The 20,117-nt window shown below is 40.5% G+C and overlaps 1 protein-coding gene and 2 long non-coding RNA genes across 4 annotated transcripts in view; all 3 read left to right on the plus strand.

Annotated features, from left to right (window-relative positions):
• Window positions 1–1,605, plus strand: part of LOC138740880 (sorting nexin-32-like) — a 90,660-nt gene extending 89,055 nt beyond the window's left edge. For both annotated transcript variants that reach the window (XM_069894147.1, XM_069894148.1), the window contains one exon: window positions 1,472–1,605. In XM_069894147.1, coding sequence (XP_069750248.1) covers window positions 1,472–1,528 — 57 coding nt within the window. In that variant the 3' untranslated portion in view covers window positions 1,529–1,605. The remainder of the gene's footprint in view (window positions 1–1,471) is intronic.
• The window catches only part of LOC138740887 (uncharacterized), a 257,137-nt gene that overhangs the window by 189,404 nt on the left and 47,616 nt on the right, over window positions 1–20,117 (plus strand). The window lies entirely within an intron of this gene.
• On the plus strand, window positions 3,669–10,513 carry LOC138740888 (uncharacterized). The gene is made up of 3 exons (XR_011343200.1): window positions 3,669–6,745; window positions 7,374–7,470; window positions 8,806–10,513. It is a non-coding gene; the product is annotated as an uncharacterized lncRNA (long non-coding RNA).

The raw sequence follows: 20,117 nt of genomic DNA on the forward strand, positions 1-20,117 counted from the left end.
CGTGGGATTTGACCCCCCCCCGTCAATGGCGCAGGATTCAACCCCTCCAGTCACTGGTGCGGGATTCGAATCCCCTAGTCACTGGCGCAAGATTCGAGCCCCCCGTTCACTAGTGCGGGATTCTCCCCCCCCCCCCCCCTACAGTCACTGGCGTGGGATTCAAACATCCTCCGGTCACTGGCGCGGTATTCAACCCCTCCCATCACTGGCGCGGGATTTGAACCCTTCACGTCACTGACACGAGATTCGATCCCTCCCGTCACTGGCGGGGGATTCGACCCCTCCGGTCACTGGCGCAGGATTCGAACCCCTGGTCACTGTGCAGCGCTAACTGTTCGGTACTTCTTCCGATAACACAATAAAATGCCATAAAGGCACTGTGGCCTGCCAGGGGATCCACATGACCCCCAATGAAAATGGCTGCTTCAGATCTCTGTCCTTCTATTCCCGTTCCTTCTGGAATTCCCTCCCCTCCCACCACCTTCCCCCTTTCAGGCATTTGAAAAATTAACCTGAGGTTAGATTCGACACTTGCGAATGGCGACTTGTAAAATACGTCAATTAATATGTGCCAGAGGTAATGCTCCTCTGTTGGAAACTCTTAAGTTCGAGGGTGACACAAAGGTTGGAGGGGCTGTGGATGGAGCTGAAGGTTACAACAGGGCAGAGTCAGGCAGAGAAGTGGCAGATGCAGTTTAATCCAGATCACGGTGAGGTGATGCATTTTGGAAGGTCAAACCAGAAGGCTGTGGACAGCCTGTCCGGTTAATGGTAGGTTACTTAACAGTGTGGAGGAACAGAGGGACCTTGGGGTCCAAATCAATCCATGCAGATTGATAGGATAGTTAAGGCCGATGGGACGCTGGGCTTCATTAGTCGGGGATTGAGTTCAGGAGTCAAGAGGTCATGTTGCCGCTCTACGAATCTCTGGTGAGACCCCACTTGGAGTATTGTGTCCAGTCCTGGTCACCTCATTACAGGGAGGGTGTGGATGCTATGGAGAGGGGGCAGAGGAGATTTACCAAGATGTCACCTGGATTGGGGAACAAGTCTCATGAGGCAAGGTCGGCAGAGCTGGGACTTTTCTCTTTGGAGCGAAGAAGGATGAGAGGAGACTTGATAGAGGTCGACAGGATTCTGAGAAGCGTAGATAGGGTGGACGGTCAGCACCTGTTTCCCAAGGCGGGATCAGCAAACACCAGAGGACGTCTGTACAAAGTGAAAGGAGGGAAGTTTAGGGGAAAGATTCTTTTACACAGAGAGTTGTGGGGGCCTGGAATGCCTTACCAAGGGGTGGTGGTGGAGGCTGGAACATATAAGATAATCTTAGACAGGCCCACGGATGGAAGAAAAATAGAGGGTTACGGGGTAGGGAGGGTTTTTTTTGGTGGGAATATATGGGTCAGCACAACAACGAGGGCTGAAGGGCCTGTACTGTGCTGTAGTGTTGTATAATTTATTTTTCTTTCAGGCCAACCTGTTGCTACTGAGAAACTGCCTGAGCACGTTACGAGGGGAAGAGCAGTGAAACGCCCACACTCGTATTTGAGATGCCATGGCCCAACTCTCCCAAGTGTTTCTCATGTTTAGAATTGTACTTTTTTTGGGGGGGGGGTGGGGAGATGGGGGTGGTGGATGGGATCATTGAACAGTCATGGGGTCCCAACCAGCGGGACCGGGACTGGGGGGGGGGGGGCACGTGCATTTTGTCCAGAGGTCCTGCATCCTGACCATTGTGACACTGGGAGATTTGTAAGAGGGCGTGCCACCCCCCCCCCCCCCACCTGCCTCAAAACAAAAGGAAGGGGGCCTATCACTGGAGGGGGGGGGGAATGGATCACTGTGGTTTTCGTCCGCTCCTCTGCTCCCCGCCCTTGCCTCACATCGGCCTTGAGTGCTGACTAAAGTGAAGCCTTCTCTGTTATTCCCCCCACCCTGTGATGAATCCCAACAGCCAGACATTTTACGTACAATTATTCTCGCTCGAGGTCATTGGCCTGAAGCGTTAACTCGTTGCTGCCTCGTCTCCCTGCACTTTTACTTCCTCAGCCGGTACAAACAGTCCCAGGATTACGGGAGGGGGAGAAATTACCCCGAATCTTCCCCCCATCCCGCCACAGTTTTCCGGACATTGGCCTCCACCCCCGTGCTATCCCGTCCCTCGGACACGAGGGGAGGGTTTTCCCGTCTCTTAGCACGCCCGCCCCACCACTTCGGAGAACTGTTTGAAGTGCCAATGTCCTCTGGATAGCAGCTGAAGGATCGAAACGCCCCGGAATATCCCGCCCCCTGCCGCAGCCTTGGGCGCTCAGAGTGCCCCTAGCCCTCCTGTCAGGATCAATCAGGCCGGAGGTGGATCTTGGGCAGGCCAGTCGCATCTCCCGGTGACGGTGGCAGCTCTGATGTTCCCAGACTCTACTGGGTGTTCCCGCGCGCGGTCTGCACCCTTATATCTACTTTTTCTTTTCCGTTCAAAGAGGTAAATATCTAAAGCCTTTGGTTTCGAGAATTCTTTGACCCTCCGATTTATAAATAAAACCTGGCTGAATTTCACTGATGCATTGACTCCAATGCTAGGTATCTTGTGACCGAGCTATGCTGAGAGAAACATCAGGTGATGGAACAAGCCCAGGCAGCAGAGGGTTCCTCCCCCTGGGGAAATCAGGGCGTGGAACAGTAACCGCAAAGAACTAGATTGAAGCAGACGTTTATTAAGCTCAGACCCAGTGGTTCCCAGCCTGTTCTGTCCTCACTCACTCACCACCTTTAGCAACCACATTCCATTGGTGCTCTGTGGCTAGTAAGGGATGGCTTAAGGTGGGATATGAGTGGGGGTAGGGGGGGGAAACATGTTGAGAAAAATGAAAATTTCTCTGCATTTTTACAGTTGAACCAGAAAGATGGGGTAGGAATTCTATTTATTCTTATGTTGAGACTGTTTAAAGCATTGATGAGGCCAAATTTGGAGTATTGTGTGCAGTTTTGGTCCCCAAATTATAGGAAGGATATCAATAAGGTCAAGAGGGTGCAGAGAAGATTTACAAAAATGTTGCTGGGATTGCAGTATCTAGAATACAGAGAAAGATTGAGTAGACTGAGACTTTATTCATTGGAGCGTAGAAGGTTGAGGGGGGATTTGATAGAGGTATTTAAAATTATGAGGGTGATAGAATAGATGTGAATAGGCTCTTCCACCTGAGGGGAGGGGAGATTGGAACGACGGGTCGAGTTTAGGGTTAGGGGGCAAAACTTTAGGAGTAATATAAGAGGAAGCTTCTTCACTCAGAGAGGGGTGGCTGAGTGGATGACTTTCCGGAAGAGGTGGTTGCAGCAGGGTCAATTTTGTCATATAAGAGGAGGTTGGATAAGTGCATGGATGTGAGGGGGTTAGAGGGTTATGGGCAGGGAGGAGGGAGGGAGCAGGTAGAGTTTCACTTAAATCAGTGTGGACTAGAAGGGCCAAGATGGCCTGTTTCCATACTGTAAATGGTTATATAAAATGGAAATTTAGATTTAAATTTAGACAGACAGCACTGTAACAGGCCCACAAGCCCGTGCCACCCAATTGACGTTTTGAAGGGACGAAACCTTTGCCCCCCCGGGGGAAAACCCGCGCAGACATGGGGAAAACGTGCCAATTCCGTATGGACAGCGCCGGTTTTTAACCCCCAGTCACTGGCACCATTGTACCATATTACACAAAGCTACCTTCAGTCTGCCATAAGGCATGAGTGTTGCACGGCGCCCTTTACAGTACAAGAGAAAGTGAAGCGGTCCCTTTGGAGGTACTGAGTGTCTGTGGATTTGCCCCCCACAGCCACACAAACTCCTGTTCGAGCCATCGGCTGTGCAGGCTCTGGATCCGAACCCCTGACACAATCAGGAAGCCTTCAGCGCCCAACAGGAGCCCTTCCTGCCCTTACCACCCTCTCGAGCCCCGGTTCTGATACCTGGTTCCCATCAGCCCGCACCTTGTATGGTTCCCTCAGTTGCAGAGCCCCTCGCTGGTCTATTACTGTCCTCAACAAGAGGGTAGTTCTCCATTACTGGTGCTCTGCACCAGTCCGCTGCTCTCCCGCAGTCTACCACCCCTCGTCACCACCTTAGGCCCAGACCCCACGGTTGCAGGATTTGCTCCCAGCACAGCCGGTTTTGCCGCCAGACTCAAGGGCAAAGCACAAAGGTGCCGTAGAATCTCAGCTGGTCACACAGCATCCAGGTCACTCCTTACTTGTGGTGCGACCTGTTGGCTTTAGGGCAGTATGGATGCCTGGTCGAGCCTGGATGATTTCAGAAGAGCTGATGGTGAGTCCAAAAACCACCTGGGAATGGAGCGTGTAAACAGGAACCATCGTCGATGAGGGGGTCCAGAGCCATGCCTGCTCACTGCTGTTACCTGACTAAACCCCCCCCCCCCAAACCCGAAGCACGGTGGAAGCAGGCCAAGCAGTGCCTTCCGCGATACGATCTCTACTGCAGCCCATCAGGATATCCTGACAAGTGGAGGTAAGAGGCTGGAATGTGGAAGGGAGCTAACAAAGCACTGATGTGATTTGGGGCAAAATTTTTGCCAAGATTGCCGTAAAAACAAGCCCACCCCCAAGTGGGGGAAGAACTCAGCCAGTCTCGCAGCAATTGTCGGGGACACAGGTGAATCTTCCAGAGCCCTTCTTCAAGGAATAAAGCAAAATAGCAGGGAGGGCATTGGAAATAAAGAGTGAAGGTGGAATTGGAGCAGGTTAACAACTCAGTCAGAGCCTGATTCAGATTCCGCCAGCTGCTTGACAGATGCGTTGTTACTTGCATTCCTGCAGGAGCTGGCAAGCTGATCGAATGGTTAAGGCGGCCAATGGAAAGCTGAGCTTCATTAGTCAGGGATTAGGAGTGTTGCGTGTGGTTTTTAGTCACTGAACTACAGGAAAGATATCAATGAGATAGAATGAGGGCATAGAAGATTTACTAGGATGTTGCCTGGACTTCAGGAACTGAGTTAAAGGGAAAGGTTAAGACATGTGTGGATGCATCTTATGAAGAATTTTTTAAAATTCAGACTGCTTTTTTGGACTGTAAACAACAAGTGACTTCTAACACAGAAAAAGTGTTGAAGGTGGAAAAATCAATCATAGAATTAGGAGAACGCGAGAAGGAGCTAGAAAGAAAAATAGATTACTTGGAGAATCAAAGCAGAAGGAATAATGTGAAAATTGTTGGTTTGCCAGAAGGTAAAGAAGGACAAGATCCTCTTCGTTTCTTGAAAGACTGGATTCCGCAAATATTGGGGCAAGAATTTTTCTCTGGGGGATTGGTACTGGAAAGAGCCCATAGAGGTTTAAGAAGAACATCCTCAGCTGGTCAACCACCGAGACCGGTAATAATTCGATGTTTGAGTTATTTCGACAGAGAAGTAATACTTCGACTTGCAGTACAAAATGCGAGACAACAACAAACCCCATTGATTCAGAATAGCAGAGTTTTTTTTAAATCTGATCTGAGTCAAGATGTCATTCAACGTTGACGTCGATTCAATCCAGTTAAAGAAGTTTTGTGGCGTGAAGTTTATAAGTCTACTTTTCGTTACCGTGCAGTGTTGAAGGTGTTTTATGGAAACTATCAATTTCGGTTTCTTGAAACTGATCGTGAAGCAATTACTTTTGCTGATTCATTGCCAGATATAAGAGGACAAAGACGTAGTCCACCATTATCTTCTAAGGAAAAATCTGGTTGCTCTGGAAACGGAAGAAATGGCAGAAATGGGAAAAACAGGAATGGAAAGAGACTACCTCCTTCCGAAATGGGATCTTCGAAATTGGAATCTTCTGGATGAAAAGAAGAATTTTCTTATTCAATTGTATCTTTTGTTATTATGATATTTTGATGTTATTGACTGTTTGGCTGGGGAGGGGGAGATTTGCACTAAGTTCTTTACTAGTTATCAGCCACTGGGGGGTGACCCACACCCAATTTTTGTTTCTTTATTTTTTAAAGTTTTTTTTTTAACTTTTATTTTGTGATTTTTTTTCTATTGGAGGGCCTATATACATTGATTTGAGTTTTTATATCAAGATATTATTGGTATTCAGTAATAATAGTAGATATGTCAAAGTTGAGGTTTGCTACTTTTAATGTTCGAGGATTAAATAGTCCGATTAAGCGTGAGTCTTGGCATTTATTAAGAAAATGAAAATTGATATTGTCTTTTTACAAGAAACACATTTGAATGTGAAGGAAAGCGTGAAATTAAAAAGGGACTGGGTTGGGCATGTATATTCTTCATTTAATTCTAGAGCTAAAGGTGTAGCAATTTTGATACATAAAAATTTATCTTTTGAATTACAATCAATGGAGGAAAAGGCAGGATGTATTCTTAAATTGAATTGTAAGATTTTTAGTGAATTTTGGACTTTACTTAATATTTATGCCCCAAATGCAGATGATGAAATATTTATTTCAGATGCATTTTTATGTTTGGGTCAGGCTAATGATAATATTTTAGTTGGTGGTGATTTTAATTGTGTTTTGGAATCTTTATTAGGTAAATCTCCGAAGAAAGTTTAAAAATCCAAGATGGCAATTCAGGTCCAAGCATTGATGAAAGATCTTAATTTAGTACATATTTGGAGATGTCTTAATCCGACAGAGAAAGATTTTTCCTTTTATTCATCTGGACATGAATCGTTTTCAAGGATTGACTTCTTTTTAGTATTGGCACATTTACAAGGGAAAATACAACAAGCGGAATATAAAAGTAGGGTGATTTCAGATAATTCTCTGTTATATTTTACATATGAAACTTCTGAGAACTCAAATAGCTTATTGTTGGAGATTTAATACAATGTTAGAAAATATGGAATTTATTGATTTTTTGAAAAAACAAATTAATTTTTTTTAAAGAAAATTCTAATTCTGTTCAAAGTAAGTTTGTATTATGGGATGCTATGAAAGCCTATTTGAGAGGACAAATAATTAATTATACTTCTAAAATAAAAAAAAGAATCGATTAAATCAGAGTCTTGAATTAGAGAAACAGATCGATGAGTTAGAAAAGGAATTTAAGAAAGATGCTACAGAAGATCAGAAAATAGAATTATCTAAGCTGAAATTGAAATATAATACTTTGCAATCTTATCAATTTGAATGTGTAATTAATAGGACTAAACAACAGTATTATGAATGGGGAGAGAAAGCACATGAGGTATTGGCATGGCAATTAAAGAAAGAACAGATATTAAGGACTATTAATGCTGTTAGACGGAATTCTCTTGTTACTTATAAACTTCGTGAGATTAATGATGAATTTTATTCATTTTCTAAAAAGTTATATACATCTGAAAGAAAACAAGAAACTGGATCGATTGATCTTTTTTTAATCACAGTTGAATTTACCGATATTAGAGGATGGAGATATACAGGAGTAAGAAGAATCATTTACTGATTCGGAAATTAAAATGGCTATGCTGGAAATGCTGAAAGGTAAATCACCTGGTGATGATGGATTTTCGGTTGAATTTTATAAATTTTTTAATGATAATTTATCTACAGTGTTTGGGGATGTATTACGTCAAATTGGAGAACATTATGAATTACCTGAGTCTTGTTCTTGTTCTTTAATTACAGTAATTCCTAAAAAAGATAGAGATCCTTTGAAAGTATCTTCATATAGACCAATTTCGTTGTTAAATGTAGATTATGAAATAATAGCTAAAATATTAGCAAATAGATTGGCTAAATTTTTAGCAACGTTGATTCATATTGATCAAACAGGTTTTATAAAGAATAGATATGCTTCAGATAACATTTTGCGCGTGATTAGTTTGATTAATAGATTTCGACAATCTTTAGATCACCCAATGGTGATATCCTTAGATACAGAAAAAGCATTTGATAGAGTTGAATGGAATTTTTTGTTTAAAGTTTTGGAGAAATTTAAGTTTGGTCCTTTTATTGATTGGAATAGGGCTCTATATAGTAAACCGGTAGCTAGAGAATTGACGAATGGTTTGATTTCGGAATTTTTTAAGTTAACTCGATCAACTCGTCAAGGTTGACCTTTATCACCAGCTTTGTTTGTGTTAATGATTGAACCTTTAGCACAGTTGATAAGACAAAATACACAGATACAAGGTATGAAAGTTTTAGACGAGGAGTATAAAATTAATTTACTTGCTGATGATGTATTGGTGTATTTAATAAACCCAGCTCAGTCACTTTTGCAATTGAAGGAGTGTTTAATACAATATGGATGTCTTTCTGGATATAAAGTTAATTGGGGAAAAAAGTGAAATATTACTGGTAAGTGAAGGAGATTATTCCATTTATAAGAATATTATTAATTTGAAGTGGACTGATTGAATTAAATATCTGGGTATAATTTTGAATGTTAATTATCAATCTTTATATAAATTAAATTATGCTCCGTTAATGAAAAAAATTACAACATTTGATTAAATGGGAAGATTTACCTATTAATTTAGTGGGAAGGATAAATACAATTAAGATTAATATCTTTCCGCGTATACAATATTTGTTTCAATCCATTCCGTATTTACTTGATAAAATTTTTTTTTGAGATTTGAATAAAATTGTTAGGGAGTTTTTATGCAGGGGTAAATTTTCGAGAGCAGCTTTGAATAAATTAACTTGGAAATATTAGTTAGGGGGACTACGTTTACCACATTTTCAAAATTATTATGAAGCAACCCAACTTAAATTTAATAGTTCATTGATGGATTTGGTACAGCCTCCTGGTTGGGCTAAAATTGAGATGGCAAGTATTTCTGAATTTGAAATACATCAATTTTTGTTTAGGTGGAATATAAATTTGTTACAACAATATAATGTGCCAGAGGAGTCACGTGATGGAATAGTGGCCGATAGGGGAACTCCAGCCCTCTCCAGAAAAGTTAAAAAATCGAGAAAAAACAAAGGCACGAACATAGAAATCACAACAAAGTGAAAGTGTGGAGAAAATGGCAGCGAAGAAAGAAAAACAAAAACAACGGGAAGAAAAGAAGAAGGAAGGACGTTGGAGGAGGAAGGTGAAGGCATTACCAGTACAAGGAGGCCCGGCATGGAGAGAGAAGCTTGCTCCCTGAGGTCAGTGGAAACCCTGAACTCAGGACTACAAAAATGGCTCATGGAGCCAAACAAAAGTGCTCAACCGCGCATGCGCGAGGATTCGCGATGCGCAAGACAAAAATAACACTGATGGGAGGAGGGACCAGCTGAGGAGTAAATCTCCACAGCTGAAAGAGACATCTACAACACAACAGCAAAACTCAACAGGAAAACATAGAAAATAACGAGAACAAGAAGGAAGAGAATAAAAATGAGAAATCTAAAAAACAACAGATGACCAACCCAGAGGAAGAAGACCAACAACACCAAGACACTTTTAATAAAAATAAGAGCAACAAAAATGCCCAACAAAATAAAATAAACAACCCAACAAAAAAACAAGAAGACACAAAGGTAAAGGACACAGATCCTGGAGTGGACCCAGAAGAAGAGGAGGAAGAACACAGAGAAATGGAAGATGAAGGGAAGGGCAGGTACATGGATATATTTTTTTTAAAGAATATATGGAAACAGTAAAAGAATGGCAGATGCAAGAATTCAGTGAAATAAAAAGAAGAATAAAAAGTACAGAAGAAAAAGTGAATAGATTAGAGATGATCATGACAGATATAGGAAAAAGAGTAGACAAGGTGCAAGACCGAGAAACAGCCATAGAAATGGAAGTAGATGACTTAAAAAAGAAATTAGAAGAATCTGATAAAAAGTTAAAGAAACACAGGAGCTGTTAGCTCAGAAGATAGATATAATGGAAAATTATAATAGAAGAAACAATATAAAGATAGTGGGCCTTAAGGAAGATGAAGAAGGCAAAAATATGAAAGAATTTATAAAAGATGGATCCCCAGGGTCCTAGGAAGACCAGAATTACAGGAAGAAATGGAAATAGAAAGGGCACACAGAACATTAGCCCCTAAACCACAACCACAACAAAAACCAAGATCCATTCTAGTAAAATTCCTAAGATATACAACAAGAGAAAATATATTGGAGAAGGCAATGAAAAAAATAAGAGAAGACAAAAGACCACTGGAATACAAGGGTCAAAAAAAATTTTTCTATCCAGATATAAGTTTTGAACTCCTGAAGAAGAGGAAGGAGTTCAATGCAGCAAAAACGACCCTATGGAAAAAAGGTTATAAATTTATGTTAAAATACCCAGCGGTACTTAAAATAGTTATCCCGGGGCAGCAAAGCAAACTATTCTCGGATCCGGAAGAAGCACGAAAATTTGCAGAACTACAAAACAGACAGAGAGATGAAGAGGTGTAACAAGAACAAAAATGACAAAAAACTATATGTATGTGTGTATATGTGTGTGTGTATATATATATATATATATATATATATATATATATTTAAAAAAATAGAGTATAGGTAAGAACTAAGAAGGGAAAGAAAGGAAGTAAGGAGGGAATTAAGAGAGTGACCTTTGTTATATATGAAGATTAAAATCTTTTCTTGGGGGGGCTGGGTGGGGAAGAATAACAGTCACTGCGAAATCAGTTGACGCTTGCGAGTGGATTCGCAAATCCAAATAAAGAGGGGAGATGTGGTTGCCCGACAAGGAACAAAGGGCAACTCAGAAAGGGGAGGGACTATTGGGGTTAAAGGAATTTTAGATATGAGAATAGTGGAAATATTTTATGTTTTAGAAATGTTGTCGTATAATGTGTTCAAAAAAAGAAAGAAAAAATGGATAAGAAGGGAAGGTGGTGATGAGGAAATGGAAAGGAAAGATAAACAAAGTATGAAATGACTATGTTGAACTATATAACTTTAAATATTAATGGAATACATAACCAAATCAAAAGGAAGAAACTGTTAAATTTACTGAAAAAATAAAAAATTGATATAGCATTTGTACAAGAAACACATCTAACTGAAGTGGAACACAAGAAATTAAAGAGAGATTGGATAGGACATGTAACAGCAGCATCATATAATTCAAAGGCCAGAGGAGTAGCTATATTAATCAATAAAAATGTACCAATCAAAATAGAAGAGGAAATAATAGATCCAGCAGGGAGATATGTAATGATAAAATGTCAGATATATTCAGAATTTTGAAATTTACTCAATGTATATTCACCTAATGAAGAAGATCAAAAATTTATGCAAGATATCTTTTTGAAGATAGCAGATACGCAAGGGAACATACTAATAGGAAGGGATATAACCTTAATTTGGACTCAAACATGGATAAAACTGGAAAAAAAATTAACAGAAAGAACAAAGTAATCAAATTTATAATTAAATTGATGCAAGAAATGCAACTTTTGGATATATGGAGGAAACAACACCCAAAGGAAAAGGAATACTCATATTATTAGGGTAGACATAAAACATACTCAAGGATAGACCTATTCCTGTTATCAGCCCACATTAAAGGGAGAGTTAGGAAAACGGAATATAAAGCTAGACTATTATCAGACCACTCACCCCTGTTATTGGCAATAGTGCTAGAGGACATCCCATCAAGAATGTAAAGTTGGAGATTAAACTCCATGCTACTTAAAAATCAGGATTTTAGAGAATTAATTGAACGACAAATTAAAATGTACTTTCAAATAAATACGGAATCAGTGAAAGATAAGTTTACACTATGGGACGCAATGAAAGCGTTCATCAGAGGGCAAATAATGTTATGTAACTAAGATGAAGAAGGACTACAATCGGGAAACAGAACCGTTGGAAAAGGAAATAACAAATATGGAAAAAGAATTAGCAATAAAGGAAGACACAACTAAAAAGAGAATTGGCAGATAAAAAAAATAAAATATGAAACACTACAAACATATAAGGTGGAGAAGAACATAATGAAGACAAAACAGAAATATTATGAGCTAGGAGAAAAAACGCACAAAATTCTAGCGTGGCAGCTTAAGACAGAACAAACTAAAAGAATGGTATTGGCATTAAGGAAAAAGGACAAACAAATTACATATAATCCAACGGAGATCAATGAAAACTTCATGGAATTCTACGAGCAACTATATCAAATTGAAAACGAAGGGAAAGAAGACAAAATAGATGAATTTCTAACAAAAATTGAACTACTGAAATTACAAACAGAGGAGCAAAATAAATTAATAAAACCATTTGAAATAGAAGAATTACAGGAGATATTTAAAAAACTACCAAACAATAAAACACCAGGAGAGGATGGATTCCCAATAGAATTCTATAAAACATTTAAAGACTTATTAATTCCTCCCCTCCTGGAAGTAATCAACCAGATTGATAAAACAAAAAACATACCAGATTCATGCAAAACAGCAATAATTACAGTAATACCAAAGAGAGGGAAAGATCCACTTGCACAAGCATCATATAGACCAATATCTCTACTTAACACAGATTATAAGATAATAGCTAAACTATTAGCAAACAGATTGGGCGACTATGTACCAAAAGTAGTAAATCTAGACCAAACTGAATTTATTAAAAAAAGATGAACAACAGACAATATTTGTAAATTTATTAACAATTCATGCAGTAGAAGGAAATAAAGCTCCAACAGTAGCGGTTGCTTTAGACGCAGAGAAGGCCTTTGACAGAGTAGAATGGAATTATTTATTCAAAGTACTACAAAAATTCAGTTTACCAGAGAAATATATTAATTGGATTAAAGCATTATATAAGGGGCCATTGGCGAAAGTGACAGTAAATGGATATATATCAAAGCAATTTAACTTAAGCAGATCAACAAGGCAGTGATGCCCACTATCGCCCTTATTGTTCGTGTTTGGTATAGAACCACTAGCAGAATTGATAAGAACAGAAAATAAAATAAAAGGGATAAAAATAAAAGAGGAGTATAAAAACATTCTATTTGTAGATGACGTTATAATATACTTAACAAAACCAGAAATATCAATAAAAGAATTACATAGGAAATTGAAGGAATATGGAGAAGTATCGGGGTACAAGATCAAAGCAAAAAAAAGTGAAGCAATGCCAATGAATAATGCGGATTTCTCAAAGTTTAAGAAAGAATCACCATTTAGATGGCAAACACAAGCAATGCGATACCTAGGTATACAACTTAATAAAAATCTCGGCCATCTATATAAACTAAATTATCATCCATTAATGAAAAAATTACAAGACGACATAGAGCATTGGAAAGACTTACCACTGACACTGATAGGAAGGATAAACTGTATTAAAATGAACATTTTCCCAAGGATATAATATTTATTTCAGTCATTACCAATACACCTAAAAGAGAAATTCTTCAAGGAGTTAAAGAAAATAATAAGGAAATTCTTATGGAAAGGGGGGAAACCGAGGATAGCACTAGATAAATTAACAGAATGGTACAAACAAGGAGGCTTACAACTATCAAACTTTAAAAATTATTATAGAGCCGTACAATTAAGATACCTATCAGATTTTTATCAAACAAGGGAAAAACCAGATTGGACCAGATTAGAACTAGATAAAATAGGGGAGAAGATACCTGAACATATACTATATAAATGGGATGAAAAATAGGTGCAACGTAGGAATTCACTGGTATTGCATCATCTGCTCAACATTTGGAAGAAGATTCATGTAGAAAGGAATAAAACAAATTACCAACTACCAAAACTAATATTGACGCAAAATCAACTAATCCCTTTCACAATAGATAACCTTTCCTTTAGAGAATGGGAGAGAAAAGTGATCAAAAGAATAGAAAATTGTTTTTCGGGAAATAAATTATTATCCTTTGAACAAATGAAGGATAAATATAATATAACTCACGATACAATGTTTGCATACTAGCAACTGAAAACCTACTTGAAGGACAAATTGGGAAACAGTCTGAGGTTACCAGAAGGAAGCAATTTTGAATATGTGATTACAGACACAATGATAATTAAAAAATTTGTAACAAACATGTACATCAAACTGCAAGAAAAGGAGAACGAGGAAACAAACGGTAAACCTAAACAAAAACGGGAACAAGATCTAAACATAAAGAATGAAACATGGGAGAAGCTATGCTCCGGAACTATGAGAAATACAATAAACACGAGGTTACGCATGATAAAATATAACTGGATACACAGGCTATACATCACACCTCAAAAGTTAAATAAATGGGACCCAACAGTATCAGACAGATGTTTTCGCTGTAAAAAGGAAACGTGAACAACAATTCATGCAATTTTGACATGTGAGAAAGTGGAAAAATTTTGGGAAAAGCTAAACCAGATATTAAATAAAATCACAAAAAGCAATATAACAAAAAACCCAGAGATCTTCCTCCTAAGTAATATAAGAAACAAAGAATTTGGACTCGATTTGGATGGAGCACAAAAAAGATTTGTTATGATAGCCCTAGCTGTAGCAAAAAAATGTATTATGTCAACCTGGAAATTAGAAGACAACTTGAGAATACAACAATGGTACATAGAAATGAATAAATGTATTCCATTAGAAAAAATAACATATAATTTAAGAAATAACATTACAATATTCAAACAAATATGGGAGCCATACATGAAATACAATAGAGAAATCCTACCATGGACTTCCACCACCTAAAATGACAGAAGGAGAAGATAACAAAAAGAACTGACTCAGTAAAATTTCTTGTTTATTTTTATTAAGTGACAACATTGTTTAACGGGTTTAATGTATCTTATAGATTGAACTTCAAATAAATGGGGAAGGGAGTGAGGGAGGGAGGGAAGGGTGGGGGGGAAAGGGGGAGAAAATGACACTATATATTTAAGAAGGAAAATGTCTATGTATCTTGGACAATATGGTTTATAGTGTGAAAATTTAAAAAAATTTAACAATATAATGTGCCTATACTAAAACATTTAATGAAGTTATGGATAAAGAAAAATAAAATGATAGGCTCTAGGGGTAAATTATTGGCTTTGTATAATAATCAACTTATTTCTTTTTCAATACATAATCAAAGATTTAAAGGTGTGAAAAATTTGGGAGATTGTTTTAAAGAGGGTAAGTTTTTATCTTTTAATCAGATGAGGGAAGATTTTGGTATTGAGAAGAACTCTTTATTTCTTTATTATCAAATTTGATCTTTGGTAAAATGTATGTTTGGTAGAGATATGATTTTACCTAAAATGACTAAATTTGAGACTTTTCTTATGAAGGTACCAGAGAAGGGTTTTATTTCATCTATGTATCAAATATTACACAATGGTATGGATAAAAAATGTTGGGATAGATCTAAAATTAAATGAGAAGTGGATATTGGTTTTATTTTTTCTGAAGATGATTGGTTAGATATCTGTTATGATAGTGTAACTAGATTGATAAATTCATGTTATGCAAAGATCAATTACAATTTTTTACATCAATTATATTTGACACCTGAAAAATTTAAAAAATATGGTTTTAATGAATCAGATTTGTGTTTTAGATGTGGTGATATGGTTGGAACTTTTTTTCATGCTGTTTGGTTATGTATACATATACAATCTTTTTGGAAGAAAATTCAATAGTTTTAGATCCAACAGTATTTTTATTGGGTAGTTTGGAACCTCTGAAAGGTTTGGGATTAGATAAGTTCCAGCTTGCTTTTGTATATTTTGCTTTATCCGTAGTGGAAAAATGTATTGCTAGTACGTGGAAAGATACAAATATGATTGATATTTAATAGATGGCATAATAAGATGAAATATTGTTTAATAATGGAAAAAATTACATGTTTTGCATGATAATTATACATTTTTATTAATAAGTGGCTGTTATATTTGGAATATTTAGATTTCAATTTATATTGACTAGATTTTAATATGTATATTTAACTTTTTCTTTAATCTTCTTTCTTTTTTCTTTTTTTATGGCTCTCCTTTGGCTGAAGGGGGGGGTTCTTTTTTTGTTCTTTTTTTCTATGTATAAAAAAAGTTGATGTTCATGTTTAATTGCTGCATATGTCATATATTATTTGTTTTTTGAATGAATAAATAAAGTTTAACAAAAAAGGGAAAGGTTAAACTGGTTGGGACTTTATTCCCTGGAGCGTAGAAGATTGAGGGGAGATTTGATCGAGTTATTTGGGACAGACAGAGTAAATGTAGGTCAGCTTTTTCCACTGAAGGTGGGTGAGATGCAAACCAGAGGACGTGGGTTAAGGGGAAAGGTTTCGGAGGGAAACTTCTTAAGCGGTGGGGGGGACAGGACGAGTCCTCTGGAGATTTTTTTTCCTGTCCTTTGGTTCAATGATTGTTCAGGAATCTGATAGTAGTGGGGAATCTGATGGTGATGGTAAAGGCTCCTGGACCTTTTTCCCTGATGGTCGCAGAGTGAAGAGGGCATGGCCTGGGTGCTGGGGGACTTTGAGGATAGAAGCTGGTTTTTTAAGACACCGCCTCATGTCAATGTCCTCAATGTAGTGAAGTCTGGTGTCCGTGATGTCGCAGATTAACGACCCTCTGGAGTTTATTCTTGTCCTGATAGTTGGCGCCTCCATACCAGGCGTGATGCAACCAGCCAGAATCCTCTCCACCTGTCAACGTTTTCAAGAGTTTTCAGTGACGAACCAAATCTCCTCAGACTCCTCTCAAAGTCTAGCAACTGGCGAGGCTTTGTCATGATTGTATTGACGTAGAGGCTCCGGGACAGATCCTTGGAGATGTTGACACCCAGGAATTTGAAGTTCTTGACCCCCTCCACCTCTGAGCCCTCGATGAGGACCAGGTCCAGTTCTCCTTATTTCCTCCAGGAGACCACAATCAACTCCTCGGTTTTGTTTTCATTGAGCGCAAGGTTGTTGTCGCTACACCATTCAAAGAGCTGATCGATCGATCAAGAGTTGCCGAGTATCGGACTCTGTCTCTGGCTTTGCTGGTGAGATTGTCTGCCTGAGATGTGGATCGCCATTCTTAAACACCATTGACCTTGCTAGCAGCAGGTACAAAATCTTTTGATTCATCCATGGCTCCTGGTTGGGGAACTCCCAGTACGTACACATGGGCACACACACACATCCATGCAGGTGACAGCTGTATGAATGATAGAGGTAACCTGCTAGCTTGCTCGCTGAAGAACCCATCTCACAGTACTTGGTATTTTGAGACAAATCAGCTTATCTTACCTCCCTGTGTGCAAGCATTGCCAGAATTCTGGTGCATCTGTACATTGAAACATTGAACGATGAGCAAAATCAGAACGCAAGCAAATTAATCTCTGACACTGTTTGATGAGACCACGGTTGTCGGCAGAATCACAGACGGCAATGAGGAAGCGAACAGGAGGGAGAGCACAGGCGAACAGCTCCAATTTCCCGATGGGGTCGGGAGAGTGGAAGCTAGCTCAAGCCTCAAGGCTGCCCTATCGTTCAATACAAATGGTGGTCGCTCAGCACCTTAGTTCTAGAGCATGGAAGTAGGCTCTAATGACCGAGGTGTTTGACTCTTTTCCTAGCTATGAATTTCATAGCCACCATTGTTAGCAGTTTTACAAACGGCAATGAGGAAGCTTGCAGGAGGGAGACACATCAGCTCGGTGGATGGTGTCACGACAACAACCTTGTGCTCAATGTCAGCAAAACCAAGGCGATGATTGTGGGCTTCAGGAGGGAGTCGGGGAACCACACCCAGTCCTCATCGAGGGGCTCAGCAGTGGAGAGGGTCCTGGGTGACATCACTGAGGATCTGTCTTGGAGCTTCCATGATGATGCAGTCACGAAGAAGGCTCACCAGCGGCTATAATTTGTGAGGAGTTTGAGGAGATTTCGTTTGTCACCGAAGACGCTCGTAAATTTCTACAGGTGGTACCGTGGGGAGCATTCTGGCTGGTCCCATCACTGCTTGGTGGAGGTGCCAACTCTCAGGACGAGAATAAACTCCAGAGGGTGGTTAACTTGCAACATCACAGGCCCCAGACTTCACTCCATCAAGGACATCTACACAAGGCAGTGTCTTCAAAGACCCCCACAACCCAGGCCGGGCTCTCTTCCCTCTGCTACCATGGGAAAAAAGTCCAGGAGCCTGAAGATGAGCCCCCAGCGGAACTAGGACGGGTTCTTCCCCTCCCTGAATGGACAATGACCCAGAATCAGAATTTATTGCCATGAAAAAACAGCCACTGTCTGGTTTTGGCTTTTTCTTGTCCTATTTAAATTTCCGTGGTAAGGTGGTTGGAATTAAAGTTTGCACCACGACGCTGCCGCAAAAGAACGGATTTCGGAACGATAACCGAAAGTTCGCGGATTATGAAGTTTGGGAAAGTTGTGCATGCCGGCCGCTGGCGCACGCGCACATGGCCTTCCCCGGCTGCGGTGCACCCTGGGAAATGGAGCCCAATGGGCATTTTCAACCCCGCTGGCTTGAGCTCGAGGCCACGAGTCGCATCGGGGAGGATGCGAACCCGGCCTTTGATGCGCCGGCCGATGGCGTCAAGGGGGTGGGGGGAGCAGAGAGGGGAATTTAACACTCGGACTACAATTCCCCAGAATCCCCCGCAGCGGTGGCGGTTTCCGTCTCCTCTCCACAGCCGATTCTTCTTCGGTCACCTCGGGCCGAGCGGCTTCTGGCAGGGGGTGGGGGCCGGGGGCGGCCTGGGCCCGGGGGAGCAGCGTTTAACCCCCATTTACACGCCGGCCAATGGCATCGCCGGGACGGCAGCATATCGCCATATATGGAGATGGTCGCTGGGTTGCGTGACGCAGGTGGCCCGGGCAACACGTGGTGTAAGCGTGACGTAATCCACAGCTCCCCCTCCTTGATCCTGCCTCTGCGCCCCCTCCCCAAGCCCTGAACCTGCACCTGCTCTCGGACCTTTGACCCAGCACCCCTTCCTGACCCTGTACCCCCTCCTCCACCTCCTACACTGGTCAAGATTTTCCAAAAGGTTTGCTTCCCAACGACTTGAAGCTGAACACAGAGGATTTCAGATTTGCTGCATCACGTGGGGGAAAGTTGGAGAAACAAGAACTTTAAATTTAGCTGTTTCATCGCATCAATTCAGCCTAAAAATGTTCTGCTGCCGATTTTCGTTCATACTCGGCATCTGATACCTCTCAGCTCAGTGTCCAACAATAGTCAGTCGGAACCGATGGATTCCAGTTGCCCTGATCCCACTTTTGCATGGATGGGGAAAGAAAAAGCCCATCACGACAGTTTCGTTACCACTCATTGGATCCAGGAGAGCAGATACACAGCACTGCCCAGGACTAACAGCGATAAATCAGTACAGGAGCATATAAATTTTTTTTTAATCCTGCACCACGTGTTGGGGTTGTGGGGGGTGGTGGTCTGTGCCCAAAATCACAGCACCTGTACTGGACTGGACATCAGAAGGGATTGCAGACTCCAAGGGAACAGCAGGGCACCAGAGAACAACATCTCTTCCCCCCCCCCCCCCTTTTAGAGGAGGACCATAGAACAGTGCAGCAAAGAATCAGGCCCTTTGGCCCTTCCAGTCCATGCCAAACTATTAATCCAAGTGAAACACAAGCTACACTTTGATTGTAGTAAATGCTCCAAAATGCTGGAGTCTTTTCCACAGATTTACTGCCAATGTTTCAGGCCTGAGTCCCTCAAGGAAAAATTAGAAAAGACAAAAGCAGGATTTTTCCAGAAAGCCTCAGAATTCAAACAACAGGGGGAGGAATCTACACCAACAAAAAGGTGTTAATTGGATGTGGTGGAAGGCCTTCAAAAGGTCAAATCTTGAGAGTGCAGAATTTGTAGATTCCTGTCAGGATTAAAGGCAAAGTTGACAGGCACAGGGAAGCCTGGTTTTCAAGGGATATTGGTGATCAGGTCAGGAAGAAGAGGGAGGTGTAAAACCAGTGTCAGCTCCAAGGAGCTAATGAGGGACTTGAAGAGAACAGAAAAAGCAAGAAAATACTGAAGAAAGAAATCAATCAGGAAGGAAAAAAGACACAAGTTTGCTCTGACAGTTAAACCCAAAGGGTTTCTCAGTACATTGAAAGGATAGTAAGGAACAAAACTGGTCCCCAAGAGGATCAGAGTGGTCAACGGTGTGTGAAGGAAGCTTCACGTAATGGGGGAGATCTTTTAAAAATTGGCCTCGGTATTTACTCAGTTTGAAAAGGATGGGGAACAAGC

The sequence above is a fragment of the Narcine bancroftii genome, chromosome 8, assembly GCF_036971445.1.
Source record: "Narcine bancroftii isolate sNarBan1 chromosome 8, sNarBan1.hap1, whole genome shotgun sequence".
In the NCBI taxonomy this organism is placed as follows: Eukaryota; Metazoa; Chordata; class Chondrichthyes; order Torpediniformes; family Narcinidae; genus Narcine; species Narcine bancroftii.